We start from the raw sequence: 24455 nt of genomic DNA, 5'->3' as shown, positions 1-24455 counted from the left end.
TTTCTCTTCGGAGGGACTGTCACTCATGTCAGAAAGTGAGCAACTAAAGTAACTTGTGGGATCAGCGCTGATTTGAGACGGGAACCGTTTAGAATGATTCAGTCCGATTTGGTGAACTGGTTCACACAGTTCACTAAAAAGAACCGTTTAAAAAAGAACGATTTGTTCGTGAACCAGACATCTCTAGAGTGATGATCCGATCGGGCTCAGGTGAAGAAGAAATGGTTTGCTTTTGTGCCTTTCCAAATTGTGGCAACAGAATGTGAAAATTTGCAGCGAACACTTGACAAGGATGACTAACTTACACAGACACAATACAGCGGGGCCGGTTGAAGAAAAATGCCATTCTGTGGTCGAAGACAGGTGCAATTTATGGAGGTAATGCAAACTTTATTTATCCTTCCATTTGGGCACACACGGCTTGAGGAAAGGTGTGCAGTAATAAAATAATCATGCTTTACACACACAACGCTCTTCCCAACTGGACTATTTGCCTTTTTTTCGGCTACAACTGCGTTCACACGGGACTTCAGCGCAAGACTACAGCTGGCCGTATAAAACACTATTTAGGTGAATTTAAACAATGGCTAAGTGGCTAAACGCATCTCGTTGTCATGTAAGGGACCTGTTCATGTTGGACAGACATTTTCATTACATTTTGTGTCTGTTAAGAGGCACAAAGACCATTAACTGTAATAGCGCCGTGTTGCAAGCACCAATCTGGTTCATTTTTTTTTTCTATAGACTTAAAAATTCCCTGGAGTTCTCCTTTAAACGGTGGGTTTTAAGACCACGCTTAAAAGCATCTACAGTCTGTGGGGTCCGCAAGTGGTCAGGGAAAGCATTCCACAGACTGGGAGGATGAACAGGGTGGGGCCGAGCACTGAGCTCTGAGGGACATTGTGTGACAGGGATGTAGCTTCTCCCAATGCAACATATTCAGTTCTCCCAGTGAGATAAGACAACATGACATCATGACTTTGCGTAAACATACATGGCACTTTCTAAAGCCAAGTGGCGAGTTAGCTGTACGCATTTTGAGCTATTTGCGTGTATGTCTATACCGTGTGATTCTGTGTGAATGTCTACGCCGAAATTAACCATCATCTAAGCGTGTATGTCTACGCTGTGTGATTCCGCGTGAATGTCTATGCCGAAACGAACCATTATGTGTGTGTCCATAATGTAAATGGATTTATAAACATAATACATTTTGAAAATGTGAAAATGCAGAATGTTTCTTGTGATACGTAGGTTTAGGGGCTGTGTGTGTGTGTGTGTGTGTGTGATGGGTAGGTTTAGGGGTAGGGTCAGTGTAGGGGGATAGAATGAAACCGCATTGATAAACACGCCAATTCGTATGCCATTTTGGCGTGCTATCAAGACGCATAAATCGCTTTTTAGTGTGTCATATATACGCCATTTCATGAGATCAGTCTGGATAAGAAGAGAACCAATTGTGAAGAGGGTCAGAAAGACCGATGGTGGAATGTAAACGGTGAAGGAGGATATGATCAACAATATCGGATGAGAAGGGATGGGGAACCAGCATCTGCTGTCATCAGTAGATTGTTTGTGACCCTGACCAAAGTTGTTTCTATGCTTTGTCCAGTGCAGAAACCAGACAGAAATTTCTCAAATAAATTGTTTTGTTCCAAATGGACTTGAAGCTGTGCAGCAACAGCTTTTTCCAGCACCTTAGAGAGGTATGAAAGGTTGGAGATGGGTCTGTTGTCAATAACATCTGAGTCTAAAGTGGGTTTTTAAAGAAGCGGTCTGATGATGGCAGTTTTTAGTGATGAAGGAACATGACCAGCCTGGAGGGAATGATTAATGATCTTGTTATAAAGAAACTTAAGACACTGAGGTTAGATTTTACCACAGCTGTAAGGATCCAGTGCACAGTTGGATGGATTCATTTTTCTGATGATGCCTCAAATGGAAAATGAAAATGAATTTTCCCTCAACCTCGTGCTGTGTGATGAAAATGACAAACATGAACATGGCCTCACCCCATTTGTTGCGTGTTCCTGGGGGCAGGGTTTATGTAAATGTTGGGGTTTGTAATGTCACTAACCCATGAGTAACCCACTTGTGTAGTCCCTACCAGTCATTTGTTGGTTTGTTGTAGTCCTTAAAGCTGCAGTCCGTAACTTTTTGCACTCTAGTGGTTAATTAACAAAACTGCATGCATCTTGCGGAAGAACATTGCAGCCGGAGCTACTTCTCTCTGTTTATGTCTATGGCGGATCACGCAGGGACTGTGCTCCTCCGCAGCGGTATCTACCAGTCTGGCCTGAAATAGTCCCAATATAAATACTTATTATAAGTGTACCGTAATGATTCAGGGTAAGACAAAAACCCAGTTTGGAAAATGGATTCATGTTGTACATTCTCATTATATAATTTTTGTAAATCTTGAACACAAAAAAAGTTACGGACAGCAGCTTTAAAAAGCGATTTATTAAAATATAACTTTGAGCTTCATAACGTTGCAGATGTTGTTTATGCTCAAACAGCAATATCACACATTAACTAAAGTTTAAAAAAAGTGAAGTCATAATCAAGGACACCTTTATGAACATACATTTTGACATTAGACATTCACAATTGTTTTATAAAACTTGCTCTATAGTTTGCACGGTATTTAAAGCAATTACATCAGAAGTAACTGAAATTAAAATACAGTACAATTAAGAGTAATCCTTAATTTTTTTAAAGTTAAAAGTTAAAAGCTATTACATAGCAATGCATTACACCCAACACATACATTGAGTTAATGTAAGCAACTAACTCATTCAATGCCAGCCAATAACTCCAGTGCAAGTGGGATAAACTTTAGCTTTAAGCTTTATTGCACTGGCAATAAATCTTTACTTTCCCAAATGGGATTATGTAAGCAATAATTAGTATCTTTTTGTTTAAAACCCTTTAAGTGCAAAAGTTCATCAGAAGCATGGCCACGCTTTAAATCACAAATAATTTTGATTAATTTTATTACTCAACAGGCATTCATTTGAGTTGGAGCGCAGCAGTGCACCTGAGAAGAAATCATCAACACTTGTGAGCGTGGTAAGTGACAATAAAATCTTACTACATGAAACGGCATGAACCTAAAAGATAAAAGACATGCTATTTATGTATGTGTATGTATGAAAATATATACATACAGCATAAAAACATAAATAGTGTTTGGCAAGTGTAAGTTACTCTAAAAAAGTTAATTACTAGCTACTACATCTTAAACAATGTAATTACATTACTGTACTAATGACTTTTTTCTGATCCCATATCAACCTTGAACAGTTCATTTTTGTTATATCCACTATTGTTTCATATAAAACATTGCTTATAGTCTATTAAGTAAATTACATCAGAAGTAACTCATTAAATTACAGAAAAATTGAGACTAATCCCTTAATTTTTCGAGGGAAAAGTAATTATATTATAGTAATTAATTACTGAGTAATGCAATACAATAAACACTGTATATATAATATTTTTTATAAATATTTTTATATTTTGTATGTTGCAATGTTTTTTTAACCTATCATGCAGTCTTTAAAGGTTAAGTGGGATTCTGTACAGAACCACTTGGGTTCTTGACTCAATTTTAAATAATGTTTTATGCCAATATGTCTTAAATGATTGAGAAATGTCTTAAATGATAGCATGTGTAACTGGTTATGGTTTTTCTGTTTATAAAATATGTAAAAGTTGATAAAAGTGCCCCCAATAAGCTATTTTGAAGGTCTCCTACGATAGGTTTACATGCATTTGTTTTACATTTAAGTTCTTGCTTCCTTTGTCCATGTTCATTATGCCACGTTCCAGGCAACCTGTAACCTGTGTTTTCCCAAGCTTCTACCAGTGAAAGTGCACTGGAATAGTAGTCAAACCAGTGACTTTCCACCAGTGAACTCGTTCTAGATCGATGTACTCCCAGTTACGAGTTATGATGTCACGTAGCCCGCAAAACAACAATGGCAGCCTCTACGGATGCGGCGTTTATGGAAGTCGTACATTAAAAAACAAATTGTTTATTAAAATAAGGTATTGCTCTAACGTTATTTATCAGCAAATGTTATGCATTATCAGCAGCTTTTTTAGTGTTAGCTAGTTTTTGGTCCATTGAGTGCAAGAGTAAATTAATACCAAATACATTTCCAAATATATACAGGTAATGTAAAATAAAAGGTATAACAGCTTCTCTTGCCTTATGCGCTGTCCGTTTCCCTCAAACAAGTAACCTTTGGCAATAAAAATGACTGTAAATGAGCATAAGCCCCGTACGGTCCACCATGCTTTGTTTACATCTTCTACCACAATTCCTTGGCTCAGGCAGGAAAAAGGTTTAAAAAAGTCTAAAAAAGGTTTGTTCGAAGAGACAGTCTCTAAACCCCAACCTTACTGCCAGCCTACTTTGGTCTGATTGGTCCGATAATCCAATCTGTTGTGATTTGGTCTACTATTTACAGCGCGTGTTGGAAAGGAAACGCCTATTGCCATATTTAAATTTAAACTCTGGAGGCTTCCTCAGTGCTTGATACACAACGATAATGAATGATGCCTTCAGTTTTACCCTATCAGTTCAAGCACAAATCCAAACTCTTTCATGCCTCAGCTACAACTATCATTTGAGTGCGGATCAAAGTAGACGATGTTCATGGGCAAGGCCATAGGCTGGCATAATGCACATTTGTTACATCATGTGTAGGTATGTAACAGGAAGTAAAATAACTATGTCAATGTCCTCTGATCTTTAAAACTTTGCAGACATTTGAAATTCACAAACAACTATATTAAACACTGCATGAAAGGGAATATTTAATAAAAGCAAGATAGGGGCACTTTAATAAAACGTAATTACAATTAAAAAATGGATTGACACGATAATCCTATAAGAGTGCCTATGAAACGCCTGACAAAACCTTTTTCTTCTAAGAGTGTATAAGAGTGTTAATGTGATGTATATCTTGTGCTGAACTCTAATTCTCAATTGAACAGGCAAGAATGGGCGATTCATCAGAAGCCAGACACAACCCTGCTGCTAATGAAATCACGGATGATGAAATCGGTAAACTGAGTTGTTAATGACAATGAATTTCTTTAGAATCTGAACTGCTGTTTATCTCTTTGCAATGCTATCAACGCCATTTAGCAGATGCTCTTAAATCTTGTATTTCTGAAGGTTTAGAGCCTGAGGATTTAACCGTCTCTCAGGAAGGAATCGTGTACAAACCCTGGAGAAGTCACACTCTCACTCACGGTATGTTTCTCCAGGACAAAAACAGATAATTGCAAGGAATTCAAACCTCAAAAGTAAATGAATCCCTGTGAAATTTATACTTTTCTGCACAGAGTTTGATCCCAGAAATGAGAAATGCATAGAATATATCAACTGTTAAGAGTTTGGGTTATTTCTGTTAGACTCTAGTCTAAACACACAACAATATATGTGCTTTCTGCAGGTTCTAGCGCACCAACTCAAATAAATGGCGGTGTTGGGGTTCAGTAACGCTTCGTGAAAAAATTGTAAGCACTTTGGATAATTCATTTCTACTTTTTAAATAGTCTTAAAGGAAAAGTTCATCCAAATGTAAATTATTCCATAATTTACTCACCCTCTAGGTCTACAGGTATAAGACTTAATATATTAGTTATATTAAATAATATTATTTAATATAACTAGTATTATTTAATATTAGTTATATTAAATAATATCCTGGCTCTTCCCAGCTTTGTATTGGCATTGAAATTTTTGAAGCTTCAAAAATGGCAATAAAAATCCATATTTAAAACTTTATAAAAGCACATAACTTTTTTTTCTTCCAGTTCTTAAGGGAGCACCTGGAGATGCTCACACTTCACGCGGCACACTTATCCACAAGCTGTCGTCATCACTTTCCTCTTGACTGCTCTCCTTACCATCGTTTCTCGCCAAGTCAACAGCTGGCTTTGAGTCAAGTGTTGTCATCTTAGACAAGTGAATGTGCATCAGAGATGAGAGGCGAGAGTCTGACAGGCAGGATCTGGTCTTGCGTTTCATTTATATTGAGACATGAAAATCCCCTCTCGCATGCAGTACTACCTAGAGGCAGTGTATATTAGAGCAGTGTATATTAGATTCACTTTAAGACCGAATGCAAGGACTGAATATACGGACACACCCTGTTTTTTCTCAATTATTCACTTATGACATAACTTATGAATACTTGACAAGATGGATATTTTGTGTGTATGTGTCCATTCAAGCGTAAGTAAGCGCATAAATTAATTTGTTGTTTGAGCGCTGTCTGAAATTCCTCTCTCATTTACCTTTGCGTGGGCACAGAAAGTGCATACGAATCCCACTTTTCACCTTTTCACATTTAAAATAATTTGGATGTGTAAATTGGCATGACAAAACGCATCTTAATGATTAACTTTCATTTTATGATTTTATGGTTAAACTTGGAAGTTAATCCCTGAATCGCATGTGTGCCGAACCATGGGACCTGGTCCGTACGGATCATGCTATCCATTGGACCACTATTAACAACTAATAATTAATAGTTGTTATATACTATTAATATAATAGCACACTTATCATCATGGTTGCTATCTTACCAGAAATGGAGAAAAATCCTGATGTGCCCCTGTCCTGTTCCCTCTGTGTTTTCTGGTTATGTGTGCACATAAACTATAAACACTGGGTTCTGGCAACGGCAGAGTCGAGTTCCGGCAGAAGGGTAAACTTTGACCCGACGTATGACAAAATAATTTTATGATGGATGGATGCGTTATTTGGAGCTTCAAAAACTCGGGCACCATTCAATACCATTACAAAGCTGACAAGAGAGGATATTATTTAATATAACACCTGATTGTGTTTGGCTGAAGTCATCTACACCTAGGATGTACAGGTCCTTCTCAAAAATACATTTTCGATAATGTAATGATAAAAATTAAACTTTCATATATTTTAGATTCATTGCACACCTACTGAAATATTTCAGGTCTTTTATTGTTTTAATACTGATTATTTTGGCATACAGCTCATGAAAACCCAAAATTCCTATCTAAAAAAATTAGCATTTTTCATCCGACCAATTAAAGAAAAGTGTTTTTAATACAAAAAAAGTCAACCTTCAAATAATTGTTCAGTTATGCACTCAATACTTGTTCGGGAATCCTTTTGCAGAAATGACTGCTTCAGTGCGGCGTGGCATGGAGGCGATCAGCCTGTGGCACTGCTGAGGTGTTATGGAGGCCCAGGATGCTTCGATAGCGGCCTTAAGCTCATCCAGAGTGTTGGGTCTTGCGTCTCACAACTTTCTCTTCACAATATCCCACAGATTCTCTATGGGTTTCAGGTCAGGAGAGTTGGCAGGCCAATTGAGCACAGTAATACCATGGTCAGTAAACCATTTACCAGTGGTGTTGGCACTGTGAGCAGGTGCCAGGTCGTGCTGAAAAACGAAATCTTCATCTCCATAAAGCTTTTCAGCAGATGGAAGCATGAAGTGCTCCAAAATCTCCTGATAGCTAGCTGCATTGACCCTGCCCTTGAGAAAACACAGTGGACCAACACCAGCAGCTGACATGGCCCCCCATACCATCACTGACTGTGGGTACTTGACACTGGACTTCAGGCATTTTGGCATTTCCTTCTCCCCAGTCTTCCTCCAGACTCTGGAACCTTGATTTCTGAATGACATGCAAAATTTGCTTTCATCCAAAAAAGTACTTTGGACCACTGAGCAACAGTCCAGTGCTGCTTCTCTGTAGCCCAAATTGGCTTGACCTGGGGAATGCGGCACCTGTAGCCCATTTCCTGCACACGCCTGTGCACGGTGGCTCTGGATGTTTCTACTCCAGACTCAGTCCACTGCTTCCGTAGGTCCCCCAAGGTCTAAAATCGGTCCTTCACCACAATCTTCCTCCGGTCACCTTCTCATTGTGCAACATTTTTTTGCCACACTTTTATCTTCCCACAGACTTCCCACTGAGGTGCCTTGTTACAGCACTCTGGGAGCAGCCTATTCGTTTAGATATTTCTTTCTGTGTCTTACCCTCTCGCTTGAGGGTGTCAATGATGGCCTTCTGGACAGGGTCGGGTCGGCAGTCTTACCCATGATTGCGGTTTTGAGTAATGAACCAGGCTGGGAGTTTTTAAAAGCCTCAGGAATCTTTTGCAGGTGTTTAGAGTTAATTAGTTGTGTCATATGATTAGGTTAATAGCTCGTTTAGAGAACCTTTTCATGATATGCTAATTTTTTGAGATATAGAAATGCTAATATATTTGAGATATATTTTGGGTTTTCATGAGCTGTATGCCAAAATCATCAGTATTAAAACAATAAAAGACCTGACATATTTCAGTTGGTGTGCAATGAATCTAAAATATGTGAAAGTATAATTATCATTACATTAGGGAAAATAATGAACTTTTATCACATATGCTAATTTTTTGAGAAGGACCTGTAGATATGGGATGAATTAAATTTTTGGGTGAACTCTTCCTTTAAGTTGCAATTTCAAATGACTTCATGTGTGCTTCTCTGATTGTTTTACATTTTTTTATTCAGATAATAACAGCATTGATGACGTAGGCGCAACGTCACAGACTTTGTGGTGGAAACAACAAGCCTTTAGTTCCACCAACTTTATTATGCAACCTGAAATGCTCATACTAAACAAAACCCCTCACTATTTGGAGATGTATGCTTTCTGTATTCTTCTGGAGCCAGGTTGAAATCCTTCTTTGTGGTGTTGACTCCCATAAAGTGCCCATCAAACTTTAAAGGAAATATTGGAGCCCCCTTTCCCTCAGCATTGACCAGACTGATTCAAAGCTGAATCCTTAAGCAACACTTCAGACAGCGATGAACGGTGTCCTTCAGGGGAAGGAGACTGATCTTCTGGCCACACCTTTTCTGACAAATAGAGGTCTCTTTTCGGATGGTCAGCAATTAAATGCGACAGGCAAGAAAAACCAGTTACATTTCCATCTGAAGATGAGGTGGAAGTGTTGCCACCATCGGTACCAAAGAGACATGAAGATTTTCATTGCATCTTTTTCTGATGAATTCCAGTATTGTAAAATGATTCTGTATTCCAATTAATTCGTAATAGGGGTGATGCATGGGCTTCGTCTGTCAAATGGACTGATCTGGATATGTTTAACTTTATGGATTTACACGACAGCACTGGTGAATATTTTTAGGTTTTGAACAAATGTACAAATTTCAGTGGGCATGGATATATCTGATAAACACTGAACATGTAATTAAAGTAACAGACTCATTAGAATTAACCCTCCTGTTCTGGTGATATCGATTTTTATTTTATTTTATTTTTTATTTTATTTTTTAGGGAAATATTTGCTCTGTAGAATTGGGCCTCTTCTTTTTTTTGAGGGCATTTATAGGTCAATGACAAGATGGTGTCTTAATCATTTAAATAAGATTAAAAACTCTTATTTCTTTAAAAAAAAAAAAAAAAGCAGTGAAACAATTGTATTAATATTCAGTGATTTAATAATTGTGTAAATGTGCAAGAAGCCATTTTAAGAAAAATATTCATGAAACATATAGGCCTACCGAAAAAATATGAATTGAGAAAATATATTTAAAAAATAAACAGTGAGCAACTGTTAGTAGGTTATTTGATTTAATAATTGTGTGAATGTGTAAGAAGCCACTGTAAGAGAAAATATGCATGAAAATGCATGATATGTCAAATGTTTGTTACTGAAAAATTTGGATAGTAGAAAAGATCTTTTGTTTTTTAGTCATCAGTCATTATCTAGGAATGTTTTTAAAAAATGTAATCAAAAATGCATCGTTTCCGAGAACTTGTCTTAGATCATGGTTTTAAACATTTTCTTCATTTCCTTTTCTTTGTCATTGCCCTTTATATTAAATGGGCTACTTGAATCAGTTAATTGAACAGACACACACTGACCCTAACTCAGCTATATAAAGTAAAATAGTGTGTAATATATCTCATTAGATAATGAGGTCTCTGTCACCATGTATAATTTTAATTGAAGGCTTTTTCATTTTTTCCAATGGACATTTTGTTTATAACCAGTTCTTTAAAGATTAGGAAAAGCATTGTTTTTGCAAAGAGTTTGGCACAAAAACTGACTATAAGGGTTATTTTGCACTCCCTGTCTAATAAATCCCTATCAATATGTGTGTAATTAAAGGCTTTAATTTTTGCTTGCAAATAATACATTATAAAAATACAAAAAAGCCTGCTGCAGAATAAGGTTGCATCATTTATCATATATCAATGCATCACTCTATCGCAACCTTGACGACAGCCTAAAAATATATTAAAATTGTAATTTCTTTGAACTGTGATATTTGTCGTATTGGCTGTAACGCGTAATACTCACGTTCAACGGTAAGTAAATAAATAATAATAATAAAAAGCACTGTTATGTTTAAACCGTTCTCCTCGTGACGCCTGTTCTTGCAGCGTTTGGGAGCTGTGGCCGACGTGCAGAATGCAGGTTCTGTATGTTCTGGCACGAGGATGTGCGTTTTCTCACGTACGCGTTTATTGGCCTCAGCCTGATCACGAGCGCAGAGCGTGGGGAAGTGAATCACGGCGCTCCACCAATGGCGTGCAGCGGTCATGCCAGCGGGCTGGGAAAGCTCGTGTTATGCAATTCTGTCATACCCTCCCCCTTTAGAAAACAACTACTAAGAAAGAAAGAAAACACAGCTAAGTTACTGAATTTAAGATGCTTTTTGTGCATTTAAAGACGCCTGCTGTTAGTTAAATAAATAGATTGACACCTTATTAACCCTGTCATTGTAAACAATTCAAATTCATCAACTCAAGCATTCGATATTTGTTTCTGTTCCAACGCGTAGTGATAAAAAAAACAAAAAAAATTTAAAAAAAACAACAACCCATAATTATGGTACTCATTTGAAATTGAAATGCAATGTGTGTAAGATGTTAAAGAGCACAAAGACAGTTCCGACTAAATCTTTGCATTTGAATCCTTTGTTATATTGCATATCTTAAATTTTTTCTGCATTTTTTTTTAGCATATTCTTCACGGGGAAAAAATCATAAATTACCCGAAGACGTTAGACAGGTATATCCTATGAGGGAAATAAATGCATATCATACAGTGCAACATCAGCCAGCCACAAGTACACGATGTACACACATGCAAAGAAACACATACTGCACAGATATCATAGTTAAATGAGAGCTATTTTAATGCACAATTCATGTTATGCAATAAAAATCATAAACATAGAAAAAAATCTGCTGAATCTACGTTTTAAGTCATTATTTGTGCAGTGAGCAACAATGCATCCATTTGCACGTTGTTTCTCTGCATTCATGTTCAATTGCATTTTACTGTAGTAATGCAAAGCCACAGATATTTAATAAAAGTGGTGTTTGAGTGCATGAAATACAGTGTCATATGTGTCCATTGTGTTTCTTGACCCTTCCTCAACTTCTGCGTAAACAAGTTGGAATTGTAGGGCGTGTGTCTTGGAAAGCGCTGCTTAGCCAATGAGCGTCCACATCCCTACCACGTGGTCAGGTTGTTTACTACAAGAGCAGAAGCCCGCTAGCAGCCGCTTGGGTGAAAACCCGGCACTGGATTATTCTGGAACGTCTCACCTCGGTGAAGACGGAAGCAACACGGATTAAAACTAAATCAAACAGAAGCTTTGGCATGTAAAGCGAACACTGTAACTGAGAATATACTTATTTAATAAAAGTGTCCTTGCGGCCTTGGTGCTTTATCAAACAAATGCGGTTACGGTTACTTTAAAGATCCAGGCCGGGATTTTAAATACCGAAACACAAGCCGTTCTGGGCTCTGAAAAAGGACATTTTCAAGTTACAGCCGGTCAGAGCGAGCCTTGTGGAAAGGGGGTGTGTTGAAATTTGGCAAAGGTACGTGCAACGTTCATTGAAAGTTTTTCTCTCGGTTTAAATGCATTTGTGTTTTATCGTTGCGTTGTGTGTTTATCAGACAAGAGTGCCTTGTTTGGCGTCGTTAAGGTTAGTGCATTATTTCAGTGAATTCATGTGAAAAGCTTTTGGATGATTATTTTTGGTACTAATGGCTTGTTTGTGCGATGATGTACTTCCTTTTAGCATAACTGTTGTGTTAGTTGTTATAACTGGATTTAATATCAACGGTGAACTTTTGCTTTTGATAAAATGGGGAATTTTTTTTTAACAACACAATGAAAAAAGACAGTTGGTTAATTAATTCGGGTTTATAAACTGCGATAACGAACTTTTTCGCATCTGAAGAGATTAACTCTCCAGCTGCTACATTATGATCAATTTTGCAAAAACTGCATTTAACGCTTTGAGTGAATGGATAGATAATCTGCTCCTGCTGCGCGTTCTCGTCGCGTCGCTTCTGCTGCGAGCATGTGGGAGGCTGGGGAGCGACTCACGAGTTCGTATCAACGTTCTGAATCCGCTGTCCGATTCCCGAATGAACGGCTCTTTTGAGTTGCCTCTCTTCAATGCATTGCATTGGCTGAGCCTTGAATCAGTTTGAATGTGAATGTCGTGCTCGATACGGTTTGTTTTTATAGCCGATCAGTGGAAATAAATGAAACGTTCATGACTATAGATCCGATTTAACATGTAAAAACGTTATCAGCCAGATTGTTTTAAAGCAAAGTTATCGGTCCTAATTTCTAAATAACTTTGTTTTTATGAGTTGAATCATAATTGCAACAAAATAAATTTGAAAAAAATTAAATCGCAGTTCTCACTTAATAATAATAACAACAATAATATAACACCTTAATAAACAGCACTATTCTCCTAAATGGCTTTTTTGGGAGTGTTTTTAAAACGTGCAATATGCCACGCCGGTGTGTCGGGGAACACGCGGTGACGTAATTACGACATGACGTAATATCGTCGAATTGCCATCAATATTTCTAAACTTTTTTTGTTTGTTTGTTTGTTTGTTTGTTCTACTTTTATGACTGACTCATTCTTTGTTTATATATTGATATTAAAAAAAAATATTTCTAAACGTACTTTTATAATCACTAGTTTATAATTACACTTAACTTTGTAGAAAGGAAATCCGATTTAGTTGCAGGATGGACGCCAAAATCAAGCAGTGACTTTTTTTTATCATTAAGGAATCACATATGTTGTTGTATACTGTACATTCTTACCACTGTATATTGTGCACCATTGACATGTCAAGTAATGTTAGAGGTCAAAACACTGTCATGTTACTAGGTCATAATATCATGTGATATTAATAGTTTGCAAACAGTATTTTCTGCTCCGTTGTTATTTGCTACTGCAGTTGAATTAATGTGGGTAGGAAGTATACTATAGGCAAGTTATTAATTTTTAGATATAGATATATCTTATACAAATAATTTGCTTTCAGAAATCAGATGTTTATGTGCTGCTCAATATTTTTGTATTATCTGATGAATAGAGAGTTCAAAAGAACAGCATTTATTTGAAATGGAAATCTTTTGGAACATTATAAATGCATTTTACTGTCATTTTGATACATTTAATGCATCCTTGCTAAGTAATTATATATGCAGTATATACTCCCATGCTGTCAAATATGTAGTATTTGTCAACCAAGGGAAATTTTGCAGTTCAGTCAGTTGCAATTACTCTGAATCACCTTTTACGGGAACAGAGGAAACTTAATATCTGACTGCAGATGGTAATAATGGTTAGGCTATGTAGTATTTACCAATTCCTCTGTACCCCAAACCCTTGGGTGAACATTCTGAGGTTATAAAGCCAAGCATGGCCATAACAGTTTAATGTCTTGCGTCAGTTTAAGTAGTTTTTGCATGGTACATTGTGTGCTGACAATGACTCAGTTATTCTGCACAGTTGCACGTAAACTTCGAATTTTGCATCATTCGTCCTGTAATGTCTTAATAGTTGACACGTAGTTGCCGGATGTTTCACGTAAGGATGGTTGGTGAGTCACGCTGATTTCACTGATCAGATTCACCAGGTGACAGCATTGTAAAAATTAAGTTATATTTTGTACATATAAATTGTTTGAATTTGTAAATAGCAAGGTAAATAAATGTTATAAATGTATATATTTTGCACATTTAGATTAGTTAAATCATAGTTATGATTTTATGTCATAAATAAATTATTTTGTCTGGGTAGAACTAGTGGTCAACCGTTATGGGTTTGATATCGATATATATCTAGAGCAGGGTGTCTAAACTGAGATAATTTTCAGGTCTGTGTCTGATATATACACAATAAAATGAGAGGTACATAAAATTGCTATCTGCAAACACCAGACTCTCTTTCTGGCAATAAAATGTTGAGTAGTTGCCTGATCTACATTAATACAATTTTTTTCTTCTTCTTCTTATCAGTGTCCTGTTCGTTGTTTGAATAGCACTGCTGAATCTCCATCAGGAGTTCTTCAAAGCAGTTAAGAAGATACAAGGTGCGAGGAACGGAAAATGGTACCGAAGACCAGGCTTGGGAAGCGTTCCCCACTGGGCACCCTGCTGTGTGGTTCCTCAGCGGATGGCCTGACAGAAACGGGGTCCCATGGATGCCCTGAAAGTGGGCTTCACAAAAGCAAGCTTTACCCTGGACAGAAGGTAAACATGAATGTCTTTGTTACTGTAGAGTAAATCAAAATATGACTGGCATTCTTAGTGGTGTTTTCCTGACACGTTTCAGGTGTATGTGCACTGTGGAGGACAAGAATGCGGAGGTGTGGTCGAACAGCATAACCACGTGGACAATGAAGTGTCTATCTTCCTGCCCCAGCTCAATCAGCACGTTCATCGCAAGCTAGAAGACGTATGGACGAGCCCCACGTCCAGTTCTACCTCCTCAGTCTCCTCGTCCATTGATGTGCCAAGAAGGTATGGCTTGTTATAGATGTCTGAATGATGAATACTGACTTTTTGATAAAGAGACACCCCCATATAACTCTACTTTAACACTGCAGGAGTCCAGAGACGGTTGACATGGATGAGATTATGGCTGCAATGGTGCTTACAAGTCTGTCTTGCAGTCCAGTCGTCCAACACGCAGCTCCAGGGAGTGTGACTCCAGGTTAGTTGAACCTTACTCATACATAAATGCTTAACCAAAGTGATGATACAGTGTACAAATCTGGCATAAACCAGTTGAGATAGGCATTAGTCACCAAGAAGAAATCCCTAATAATTGCACAAACACTTTTCACTAATGAAAAACTCTACTGCTAAAACTGAGACTTCTGGGAATAAATACAAAACAAAAAACATCATGTTAGTTATATATGTATATGTATGTATGTATGTATGTATGTGTGTGTGTACACTTACCTAAAGGATTATTAGGAACACCTGTTCAATTTCTCATTAATGCAATTATCTAATCAACCAATCACATGGCAGTTGCTTCAATGCATTTAGGGGTGTGGTCCTGGTGAAGACAATCTCCTGAACTCCAAACTGAATGACAGAATAGGAAAGAAAAGACCCCACCGGGTACCATTCATCTCCAATACAAATAGAAAAAAGAGGCTACAATTTGTACAAGCTCCCTAAAATTGGACAATTGAAGACTGGGAAAATGTTGCCTGGTCTGAATAGTCTCAATTTCTGTTGAGACATTCAGATGGTAGAGTCAGAATTTGACATAAACATAACGAGAACATGGGTCCATCATGCCTTTTTACCACTGTGCCGGTTGGTGGTGGTGGTATAATGGTGTGGGAGATGATTTAAGAGATGGGCATCTTTTAAATGCCACGGCCTACCTGAGCATTGTTTCTGACCATGTCCATCCCTTTATGATCACCATGTACCCATCCTCTGATGGCTACTTCCAGCTGGATAATGAACTATGTTACAAAGCTTGAATCATTTCAAATTGGTTTCTTGAACATGACAAAGAGTTCACTGTACTAAAATGGCCCCCACAGCCACCAGATCTCAACCCAATAGAGCATCTTTGGGATGTGGTGGAACGGGAGCTTCGTGCACTGGATGTGCATCCCACAAATCTCCACCAACTGCAAGATGCTATCCTATCAATATGGGCCAATATTTCTAAATAATGCTTTCAGCACCTTGTTGAATCAATGCCACATAGAATTAAGGCAGTTCTGAAGGCGAAAGGGGGTCAAACACAGTATTAGTATGGTGTTCCTAATAATCCTTTACGTGAGTGTATATGTATGTATGTATGTATATTTCAGCATCATTACTAAATGCTTGCTGAATAAAAGTATTCTAACATTTAGAAAAGGGTTCGTACAGGTGCTGGAAGGTCCTTGAAAATGTTTGAATTTTATTTTATATAGAATGCCAAGTCTGCTTGGAAAAGTATGTAATTTACCACAGTTGTAAGGTGTTGGAAAAGCTTAATAAGTGCTTGAATTTGACTTTGTAAAAGGAGTAAGAACCCTGTAGAACTGAACATTTACATGTTATGAGGAAGGATATTTACGTATTCACCTCTATTTTGTTTGTATTAGCTTTGTGTGGAATGGAAAATGGTGGAGAACTGTCTGATGGTGGATATTGGAGTTGCGACCATGGAAACGGAAGCCCTGCCCCATCCCCACCCATTGCAGAGATGGACAAGAGCGCCCCTCTGGTTGATGAAGGGCTGGACATGGAATTGGACCAAATGTTGTTTAATGAGCCAACGCCAAGGAAACGCAAGGTACATAGTAAACTATAGTTATAAAATATGATGTGTAAGTTGGATGGAGTTTGTAGCTTCATTATTTTGTTTCTGTTGTTTTTCACCCTGTAGAACTCAGTAAAAGTAGCATATCGGTGCTTGTGGCCAAATTGTGGAAAAATACTGACCACTGTAGTAGGCATCAAACGTCACATCCGAAATTCTCACCTTGGGTAAGCATCACAATCACCATAGAATTCCCCAGAAGTGTCTAGCCAATGAAAGCAGCAATGTGCGACGTTTAGATTCTAAACACACTCTATTATGTTTTCTGCAGACAAAGTGACGAGCACTCCCAAAGAGAAGAAGACTTCTACTACACTGAAGTCTATCAGGACTTGGAGCAGACAGCTTCCCCTGGTGGCAACCGACCCTCCTGCGCTTCCCCATCCAGTCCCAGCCGGCACACGCCTCCCTCTCCCTCCACCCCGGAGATGCTCCAGCCCAGCCCGCTCAGCCAGTCTGCCCCGAGCAGCTTCTGGCAGGTCCATTCTGAGCACTCTTACCAGGTGAGATGCTTTGCATTGTTGTGATATAATTAAATATCATGTTTCCCTTGAGGGCTTTTTTAGGGCCATCAAAGATCTCATTGATGGTGTCACATGCCGCTGTTTGCACGTTGCCTTAAATAAACGATTGTTTAATATGTTGATGTTGATTCTTTAGGCTCCTCCACCCATTCAGGTTGTGACTCAGTGTAAACCAGTTTCTGTTCCTGTGGCCTGTCATTGGACGCCATCTCTCACAGTTCATCAGAGCAAACAGGTGAGCTTTTTCTTTATTAAAGAGGCCATATTATGACCTTTTACAAAGTCTTGATTTTGTTTTATTCTAGTTTTTCTACTAGAATAGTTTATGCTTGAATGTTCAAAAAATGCATAACATTGCACCTCTCCATTGTCTGTCAGTAACGCTCTGGGGTGCGTTTCCTGTACAGCGATTTTAAAGGAGAAGGGTCTGACTGCAGAGCCACAATTTTACCACAGCAGTACTGACCACACATGCGCATTGCGTCATGTCTTCGTGATGTTAGGGCACTGGAAGGGAATACAACTAGAATTTTATTTATTGTAATTGCACTTGTTTGATGTTATGCTTATTAGTTAAGGATCAACTGTAATGGTAAAATAACGAAATGTTTAAAATGTAAATTGTAAATGTAATGAATAAATGTAAATTAAATTTGTTTCTTGGTTATGTCTCCAACAAATTAATAATATGCTCAACTTTTAGCCTGTTTAAAAGTTTTATTTGTGTTCAAGTTTATGCATTTACCTCAGGCAGAATTAAGCAACTTGAGGAATTTATCTTAACTTTAGAATAATAATTTAATAATTATAAAAACCTTTGAAATGTCTATTTGAAAGTTCGTTTTTTTTATACCGGGCATTGAAAATACATTGTGTGTTTATTGTATCAGGCTGTTCGTTTTTGTAAAAAAAGTAAACTAAATATTTAAGTGTTCATGACAGCATTGTTTTATATCAGTAACGGAGCCTGAAGGCCTCCGGGCAGATGCAAAAAAATAACAGCAGGAGCAACAATAGGTAGTTTTAGGACAGAATTAAGATTTAAAAATCAAATGTATCGGTATGAAACCGTTGTAGTAAACTGCGCATGCGCGGGCAAACCACGGCTGGGGTGAAACTGCGGCTCTGCAGACAGAATTTTTATTTTTGGGTGAACTAACCCTTTAAATCAATTATATTTGTCATTAAATACTTACCCTCATGTCGTTCGACACCCGTAAGACCTCCGTTCGTCTTCGAAACAAAAATTAAGATATTTTTGTTGAAATCCGATGTCCAATGTCATTTCCTCTCTCAAGACCCATAAAGGAACTAAAGAAAGCCCATCTCACTACAGAAGTGAGGTGGGTTACAAAGTCCATCTCACTACAGTGGCTCTACAATCATTTTATGAAGAGACAAGAATAGTTTTTGCGCTCAAAAAACAACTAAATAATGACTTGTATGGTGATAGGCCGATTTCAAAACAAAGCTTTGAACAGTTATGAATCAGTGTATCGATTCATGAATCTATACGCTGATTCATAACAGTTCGAAGCTTTGTTTTGAAATCGGCCTATCACCATACAAGTCATTATTTAGTTTATTTGCGTACAAAAAACTATAGAACCACTGTAGTTAGATGAGCTTTGTAACAACGTCTTTAGTGCCTTCTCGACCAAAACGCCTCTTAAAGGGTTAGTTCACCCAAAAATGAAAATTCTGTCAATAATTACTTACCCTAATGTTGTCCAAGACCTGTAAGACCTTCGTTCATTTTCAGAACGCAAATAAAGATATTTTTGTTTAAATCCGATGGCTCAGAAAGCCTTTCATTGATACCAATGTCATTTTCTCTCTCAAGACCCGCAAAAGGCACTGGAAACGGTGCACATATATAGAGAATGCCTCCCTTTGCAGTGCCTTTATAACATTGCAGACCTTTTTCAGGCTCAAACAGCAATAACACACTCTTTAACTGATTACGTTATCTATAAGGTCAGAAGAAACCACAGATGGTTTTAGGTCTTTTCGCTGTGAATATTTATAGGTAATGGATTGATTATGCAATGTTTTCTCTGAGGCTTTCAGAATATACAAAGCACCACATGGCCTCAAATACATTGTGTTTTCAAGCTGGAAATGGGAGTGACATGCCCGTGTTGTTTTTGTGTCCTTTGTTCCGCCCACAAGCGGTGCTTGATGGGATTGCAGTGCCATCTAGTGGAGTCGAGGCCACTGTTCTCTCTTTGTCTATGCATGCTTGACATTAGGTTGAAAAAGCATTTAAAATATTTTGATCTGCGTATTTTGCTCAAAGTTTTTAACAACAATATTTCTTTGAAATTAATACTTTTTTTCACAGTTTTACTGTACTGATCCCTTGTTTGTACCACAGAGTTGTCTTTGTAGCTATAGTATAAGCTGCAGTGCGACATTCTGTGACTAATGGTTCTCTGTCTCTCTCTCTCTCTCTGTCTCTCTCTCTCTCTGTCTCTCTCTCTCTGCCTCTTTGCTCGTCCCCAGAGCTCACCATTCCGCCGTCGTTCAGTTAGTGTTGGTGAACAGTGGCTCCAGAATAGCAACGCCACCTTCAGGCCACATCCTGCCAGTGTTTCACCTCCACGAAACCATTGCACTTCCAGGTGAGATTCAATTTTCAATAATTACTTGGTCTCTTTTAGTCAATCTTTTTTTATAAAGTTTGTTTGATCAAAAATATCAATCTCAACATATCCGAAACCGATTAGCCTTATTGGCAAAATTAAAGAAAAAAGGTTAATTAAATGGGCGATGATACTTTAATTTGTGGTCCAATTCTCACTATTAACTACTTGCTTATTAGCATGTTTATTAATATGATATTGGCTATTTCTATGTAAAATAATATATAATTCAAAATTTAAAACGTGCTACATTTCTCCACCTGTAATTATTTTTCTGTTGATGTAACCAAGGTTAGGTGGGTAAGGGAAAATGATAGTAACCAGTAATATCTTGGTAAATTAATTATTTGTTATTTTAAAACTTTTGTACATTATATTTTAAATCCTGATGGATTAAATCTACCCACTCTACATTATTTTTCAGCTAAATGTTTAATAAACACACTATTTTAGTTAAGGGAGGGTAATATTTTTTTATTTTTTTATTTATTGCTGACAGCAAAGCTGAATTCTCAGCATCATTACTCCAGTCTTCAGTCACATGAGCCTTCAGAAATCATTCTAAAATGTTGATTTGGCTGAAGAAACATTTATTATTATTTTCTATGTTAAAAACTGTTGTGTCTTTTTTTGGAAACCGTGATACTTTGTCAGTATTCTTTGTCTAGAAAGTCTAAAATAACAGTGTTTATTTGACAAAGAATCAAATAACGTCAACGATTAAAATAAAACCAATTTAATGCAACCCTGTATTAATTTCTTTTCTTTTTTTTACTGACCCCAGTCTTAAACAGTAGTATATTAAATAGATCATCTTAAAATGGGTTGTGAATAACATTTTATTTTGTTGCATTTAGAATATATGTCACATCTAACTCTGAATTTTTTTTCTACTAACAGGAGGATTCGGGGCGAAGCCAAGAAATGCCGAAAGGTGTACGGTATTGAACACCGAGACCAGTGGTGCACCGCCTGCCGCTGGAAAAAGGCCTGTCAGCGATTCCTCGACTGAATCCTTCTTGAGATTGATGGAAACAGAACACTAACCTTACAGTGATCCACAAGAGGGGAACTTATCTGGAACTATGGTTGGAGGAAAACCAAAAGAGCACCTTTTGAGACTTAAACTTTTGTACTTTTTATCACGATTACGTCTTTTATGTTTTATTAAATGTACTATGGAACCATGTTGGTGCTGGAAACATGATAAAGCAAAAAGGACAGCCTCTGCCCCACAACTGCTGCAGTCTTCCTGCGTCTCATAGAACTGAAGACGTGCTACGTTCCTTTTGAATGCAGTAAGCAGCCATGTACTTAAAGTATATGTATATTGTTTAATGTGGTTTAAACATTGTTGTCATCAGACTCGGATGGAAAGTTTATTTATCATTCCAACTTAATTGCTGAAATGAGACTGGAGAGAGGTCTTTACTGCGGCCCATTGCTTTCAGGGGCAAAATTGGCAGCTTATGGTTAATTGTAGATTAACAAGAAAGCAGAGTAACTGTTAATATCATAAAATGTTAATGTTCATGTATGCCATGTTTACCTGCTGATAAGCAGTTTTTTTTTCCTTCAATTTCCAGTGCAACATTTTCTAAAACATACTTTTGAAAAAAGGAAAATAAAACAGCATTTTGTATTACGATTTTGATATCTGCGATGTTAAATCGAATGCCATGTCATTATCAGTGTTTGTCACAGGTTATACTTCTGTGGAATATGATACACTTTTCTGTAATGTCAATATTAAGAAGTATTTGTGTAAACATGCATGATCTGATACAATTTATGAATTTACTTTTGTGCTTCTCACCCCAGTCTGCTCACTTGCTGTTCGTTTGTTTGGTCCACGTTCTTGCCAAAGAATATCTCAGCAAGATAATACATCGTATACATCTCTGCAGAAATAATGTGAAATTTATCTGTTGATCATTTATGAGAAAATTGTAGCCTTTTCATTGGTTCATATTCTTATTACTGGGTCCAAATATTTTCGAATAACACATCAGTATATCATCCTTTTTGTTTTTATATGTAGCTCAAAGCTTGATGCTTTGATATCATTAAAACTGAATGTACCTTTTCCTGAAGATCTCCAGAAGTCTTTATGCATTTCCAACAGTCAGTTTCATAGCTGTATAAGGACATCCTAATCTGAGACATTCAATGAACCTCATGGAGAACAATATTTTTGTACATTTTTGTAAAGTACTTCGAAATTTCCTTTTATGAAAAGTCTTGAACTGTCTGAGTAGTGTAGTCGAAAAAAGTACAATTTCTTTTCATGAAACTTATGTTGCTTCATTGCCTTTTTTAAAATAAACTTTTGTGCAAACAAGTGACCAACCACAAGTTTAATATTTGTCCTTTGGAGAAGGAAAGGTGGGGTGTTTTCAGTATGAACAGGTAGAAAGTATTACATTGTAACTGAGACTGAAATTTAATGGTGAACAAAATACATCAGGACACAAACATCTGCTGCATGACAAGCCACAGAAAATAGTAAACTATTTTATTGACAGTTCAGTTTTACTATGTACAGTTCATTTAGTCGACATTATGATTTTTATCACTGGAATAAAGAGAAAAGCATGACTCCGCAATGTTTGCATAAATACATACTTCCATATGCACAAATTCAAATCAACTTTGACAGCTTCAAAAACAAAAAAAAATAATAAAAAAAATTGGTTTCCCTCTTGTTGACGAGGAAGTAAACCATGTGCACGACAGAATTTGTTATGTTTGTATTGGCATATTACAGTGATGAGTCTTTGCTGGAATGACTTGTGTGAAATCTGGCTTTATTTATTTTGGGGGGAGACAGTAAACATAGATTAGCTTCCCTTAATCCCCTTAGAGGGATAGTTTATCCAAAAATGAAAATTATATCATTCATGCTAACGATCTGAACCGACTTATTTTCTTTCTTCCTTAAAACATTAAAGGTGATGTTAAGCCAATTGTTCAAGCTGCTCTTTTCCCAATAAAATCTCATGGCAATTCGTAACTATTTTACGTTTTGGCAAATGGGTGGCTAGTTGACAAAAAGTAGTCCATGTGACTTTTGAAATTATATAACATATTTAATGCATATTTAAAACAGATAGACGATCTTTTATCACACCTCAAACATAATTGGTTTGTGCATGTCACATGACCAAATTGCAGCGTTGTAAATTTGATTTGAGATTTGAAAGCAAAAATGAGGTGGCATGAGTTATGGCATGTCATAATTAAAAACGTACGTTCATTAGACTTTAATGGTGATTTTGGAGCTCAAACGCTTTTTTTTTTTTTTTGCTTAACTATTCCTTGAATCATTTTATTTTGTGGCTAGCAATTGCCTGCCAGTTAGTTTTCATTATGGGAATTCCCATTGACCAATAGGTGGCAGTGCTGCAGAGGAGATGTAGGCTTGAATCAGGTAAAGCTTTCAAATGGTCTTTGTACAATGTATAATTAAACTACAGGGGCCTTCATATAGAATACCAATTATGCAATATATAGATGTATAGCATTAAATCTGAAGCGTTTTCTTTCAATTTCAAGCTATCACATATTGTTAGCTTTAAAAAAAAAAAAAAGATTAGATGCTTCAGTGAGTAAATGCACATCTGTGGCACTATGAGAGCTTTTTGTATTTGAGGAGAACGGTGCATGATATTTTTCAAATGAGCATAACAAATGGTTTGCTGGGTAAGTTTATTCGTTTCAAAGGTCAAAGCTTACTCATTCTGTTGGGTGACATCAGCAGACATACTATTGAACTCGCTAGCTCGAGTACTCATTCCCAAATACTGCTTGAGGAACTCGCTAAAACGCTTCTGGTTGTTCCATTTGCGAGCGGATTTGCGGACGCCTATGAAACCCCCATATCTCTTTTGCAAAGACCTGCCAGGATCCATGAACTTCCTGTAGCCGTACTTGTTTTTGAGGAAGCCTCCAAAGCGTTTAATTAGGTGGATGGCAGCTTCTTCCTCGTCGCCTTCCATCTCGTTGCCTCCATCTCGCTCTTCATCAGATTCCTGTGCTGACTGTACTTGCAGGAACTTGTATTTTTTACTGAGCTGTACATCTCGGTCCTGATCATCAATTTCCAAAGCCCGTGTTATGTGGTCAAACCTCTGGAGGGTTTCAGAAAACTGCCCATCATCCTGGTCTAGAGGCAGAGAGGTGTCTGCCTCCTCATCCGCTCTTTTCAACATGGCACCTCCAACCGATAATGAGGCTTTTGGTTTCTGCTCCACAATGGTCCTGCGACACATCTCCCAGGTGTTGCCTGGAGAAAGTTTACCATGACACTCTACCAGACACACCTGAATGAAGAGACACATAAACACATGACATGTTTCAGCATCAACATGCTCGGACACACTCAGAAGTATAAAGAAGAGGTGGAGAATGTCTCGTAACGTTATCTTCAACACAATCATTTATCCATTGACAGGGCTGATTTAAGATTGTAACCCACTCTCAGTCAGCTAAAAGGGTGTTCAAATGTTTTTAGCTGGTCTGCCAAGCAGTTTAAAACCACAGTCAATACCCTGCAAAGGCAATTCATGATTCGGAT

The 24455-nt window shown here is 37.4% G+C and overlaps 3 protein-coding genes across 5 annotated transcripts in view; 2 read left to right on the top strand and 1 right to left on the bottom strand.

The window, feature by feature from the left end:
• si:ch73-204p21.2 (uncharacterized) overlaps positions 1-9298 on the top strand; it is a 39390-nt gene extending 30092 nt beyond the window's left edge. Inside the window, exons 4-8 of one of the 2 annotated variants that reach the window (XM_067455760.1) lie at positions 3009-3072; positions 5008-5077; positions 5192-5269; positions 5472-5535; positions 8571-9298. In XM_067455760.1, coding sequence (XP_067311861.1) covers positions 3009-3072; positions 5008-5077; positions 5192-5269; positions 5472-5518 — 259 coding nt within the window. In that variant the 3' untranslated portion in view covers positions 5519-5535; positions 8571-9298. Of the gene's footprint in view, positions 1-3008; positions 3073-5007; positions 5078-5191; positions 5270-5471; positions 5536-5835; positions 6624-8570 lie in introns of those variants that run through there. The other variant, XM_067455762.1, reaches the window with a different exon arrangement.
• A 2303-nt stretch (positions 9299-11601) lies between these two features.
• On the top strand, positions 11602-22228 carry znf395a (zinc finger protein 395a). 2 transcript variants are annotated; one of them, XM_067455767.1, is made up of 10 exons: positions 11602-11922; positions 14385-14618; positions 14701-14888; positions 14975-15081; positions 16493-16683; positions 16777-16877; positions 16982-17213; positions 17371-17469; positions 19740-19858; positions 20780-22228. In XM_067455767.1, exons 2-10 carry the CDS (start codon positions 14475-14477, stop codon positions 20889-20891), a joined length of 1293 nt encoding a protein of 430 aa, XP_067311868.1. In that variant the 5' UTR covers positions 11602-11922; positions 14385-14474; the 3' UTR covers positions 20892-22228. The 2 variants fall into 2 exon arrangements, with proteins under 2 accessions (XP_067311868.1, XP_067311869.1); XM_067455768.1 differs by having other exon boundaries at positions 11602-12030.
• Positions 22229-22358: 130 nt separating this feature from the next.
• The window catches only part of pnoca (prepronociceptin a), a 35032-nt gene continuing 32935 nt past the window's right edge, over positions 22359-24455 (bottom strand). The window contains exon 3 of the mRNA XM_067455771.1: positions 22359-24201. Coding sequence (XP_067311872.1) covers positions 23611-24201 — 591 coding nt within the window. The 3' untranslated portion in view covers positions 22359-23610. The remainder of the gene's footprint in view (positions 24202-24455) is intronic.

Source organism: Pseudorasbora parva, chromosome 10 (genome assembly GCF_024679245.1).
Source record: "Pseudorasbora parva isolate DD20220531a chromosome 10, ASM2467924v1, whole genome shotgun sequence".
In the NCBI taxonomy this organism is placed as follows: domain Eukaryota; kingdom Metazoa; phylum Chordata; class Actinopteri; order Cypriniformes; family Gobionidae; genus Pseudorasbora; species Pseudorasbora parva.
This window is presented reverse-complemented; position numbering and strand designations above follow the sequence as displayed.

Excerpts from the sequence above, each read along its gene's own strand:
- znf395a (XM_067455767.1), top strand. The coding sequence starts at position 14,475 with ATGGTACCGAAGACCAGGCTTGGGAAGCGTTCCCCACTGGGCACCCTG. Across the intron at positions 15,082-16,492 it reads TCCAGGGAGTGTGACTCCAG|CTTTGTGTGGAATGGAAAAT; the intron begins GTTAGTTGAACC and ends TGTTTGTATTAG. Across the intron at positions 16,878-16,981 it reads ATCCGAAATTCTCACCTTGG|ACAAAGTGACGAGCACTCCC; the intron begins GTAAGCATCACA and ends TGTTTTCTGCAG.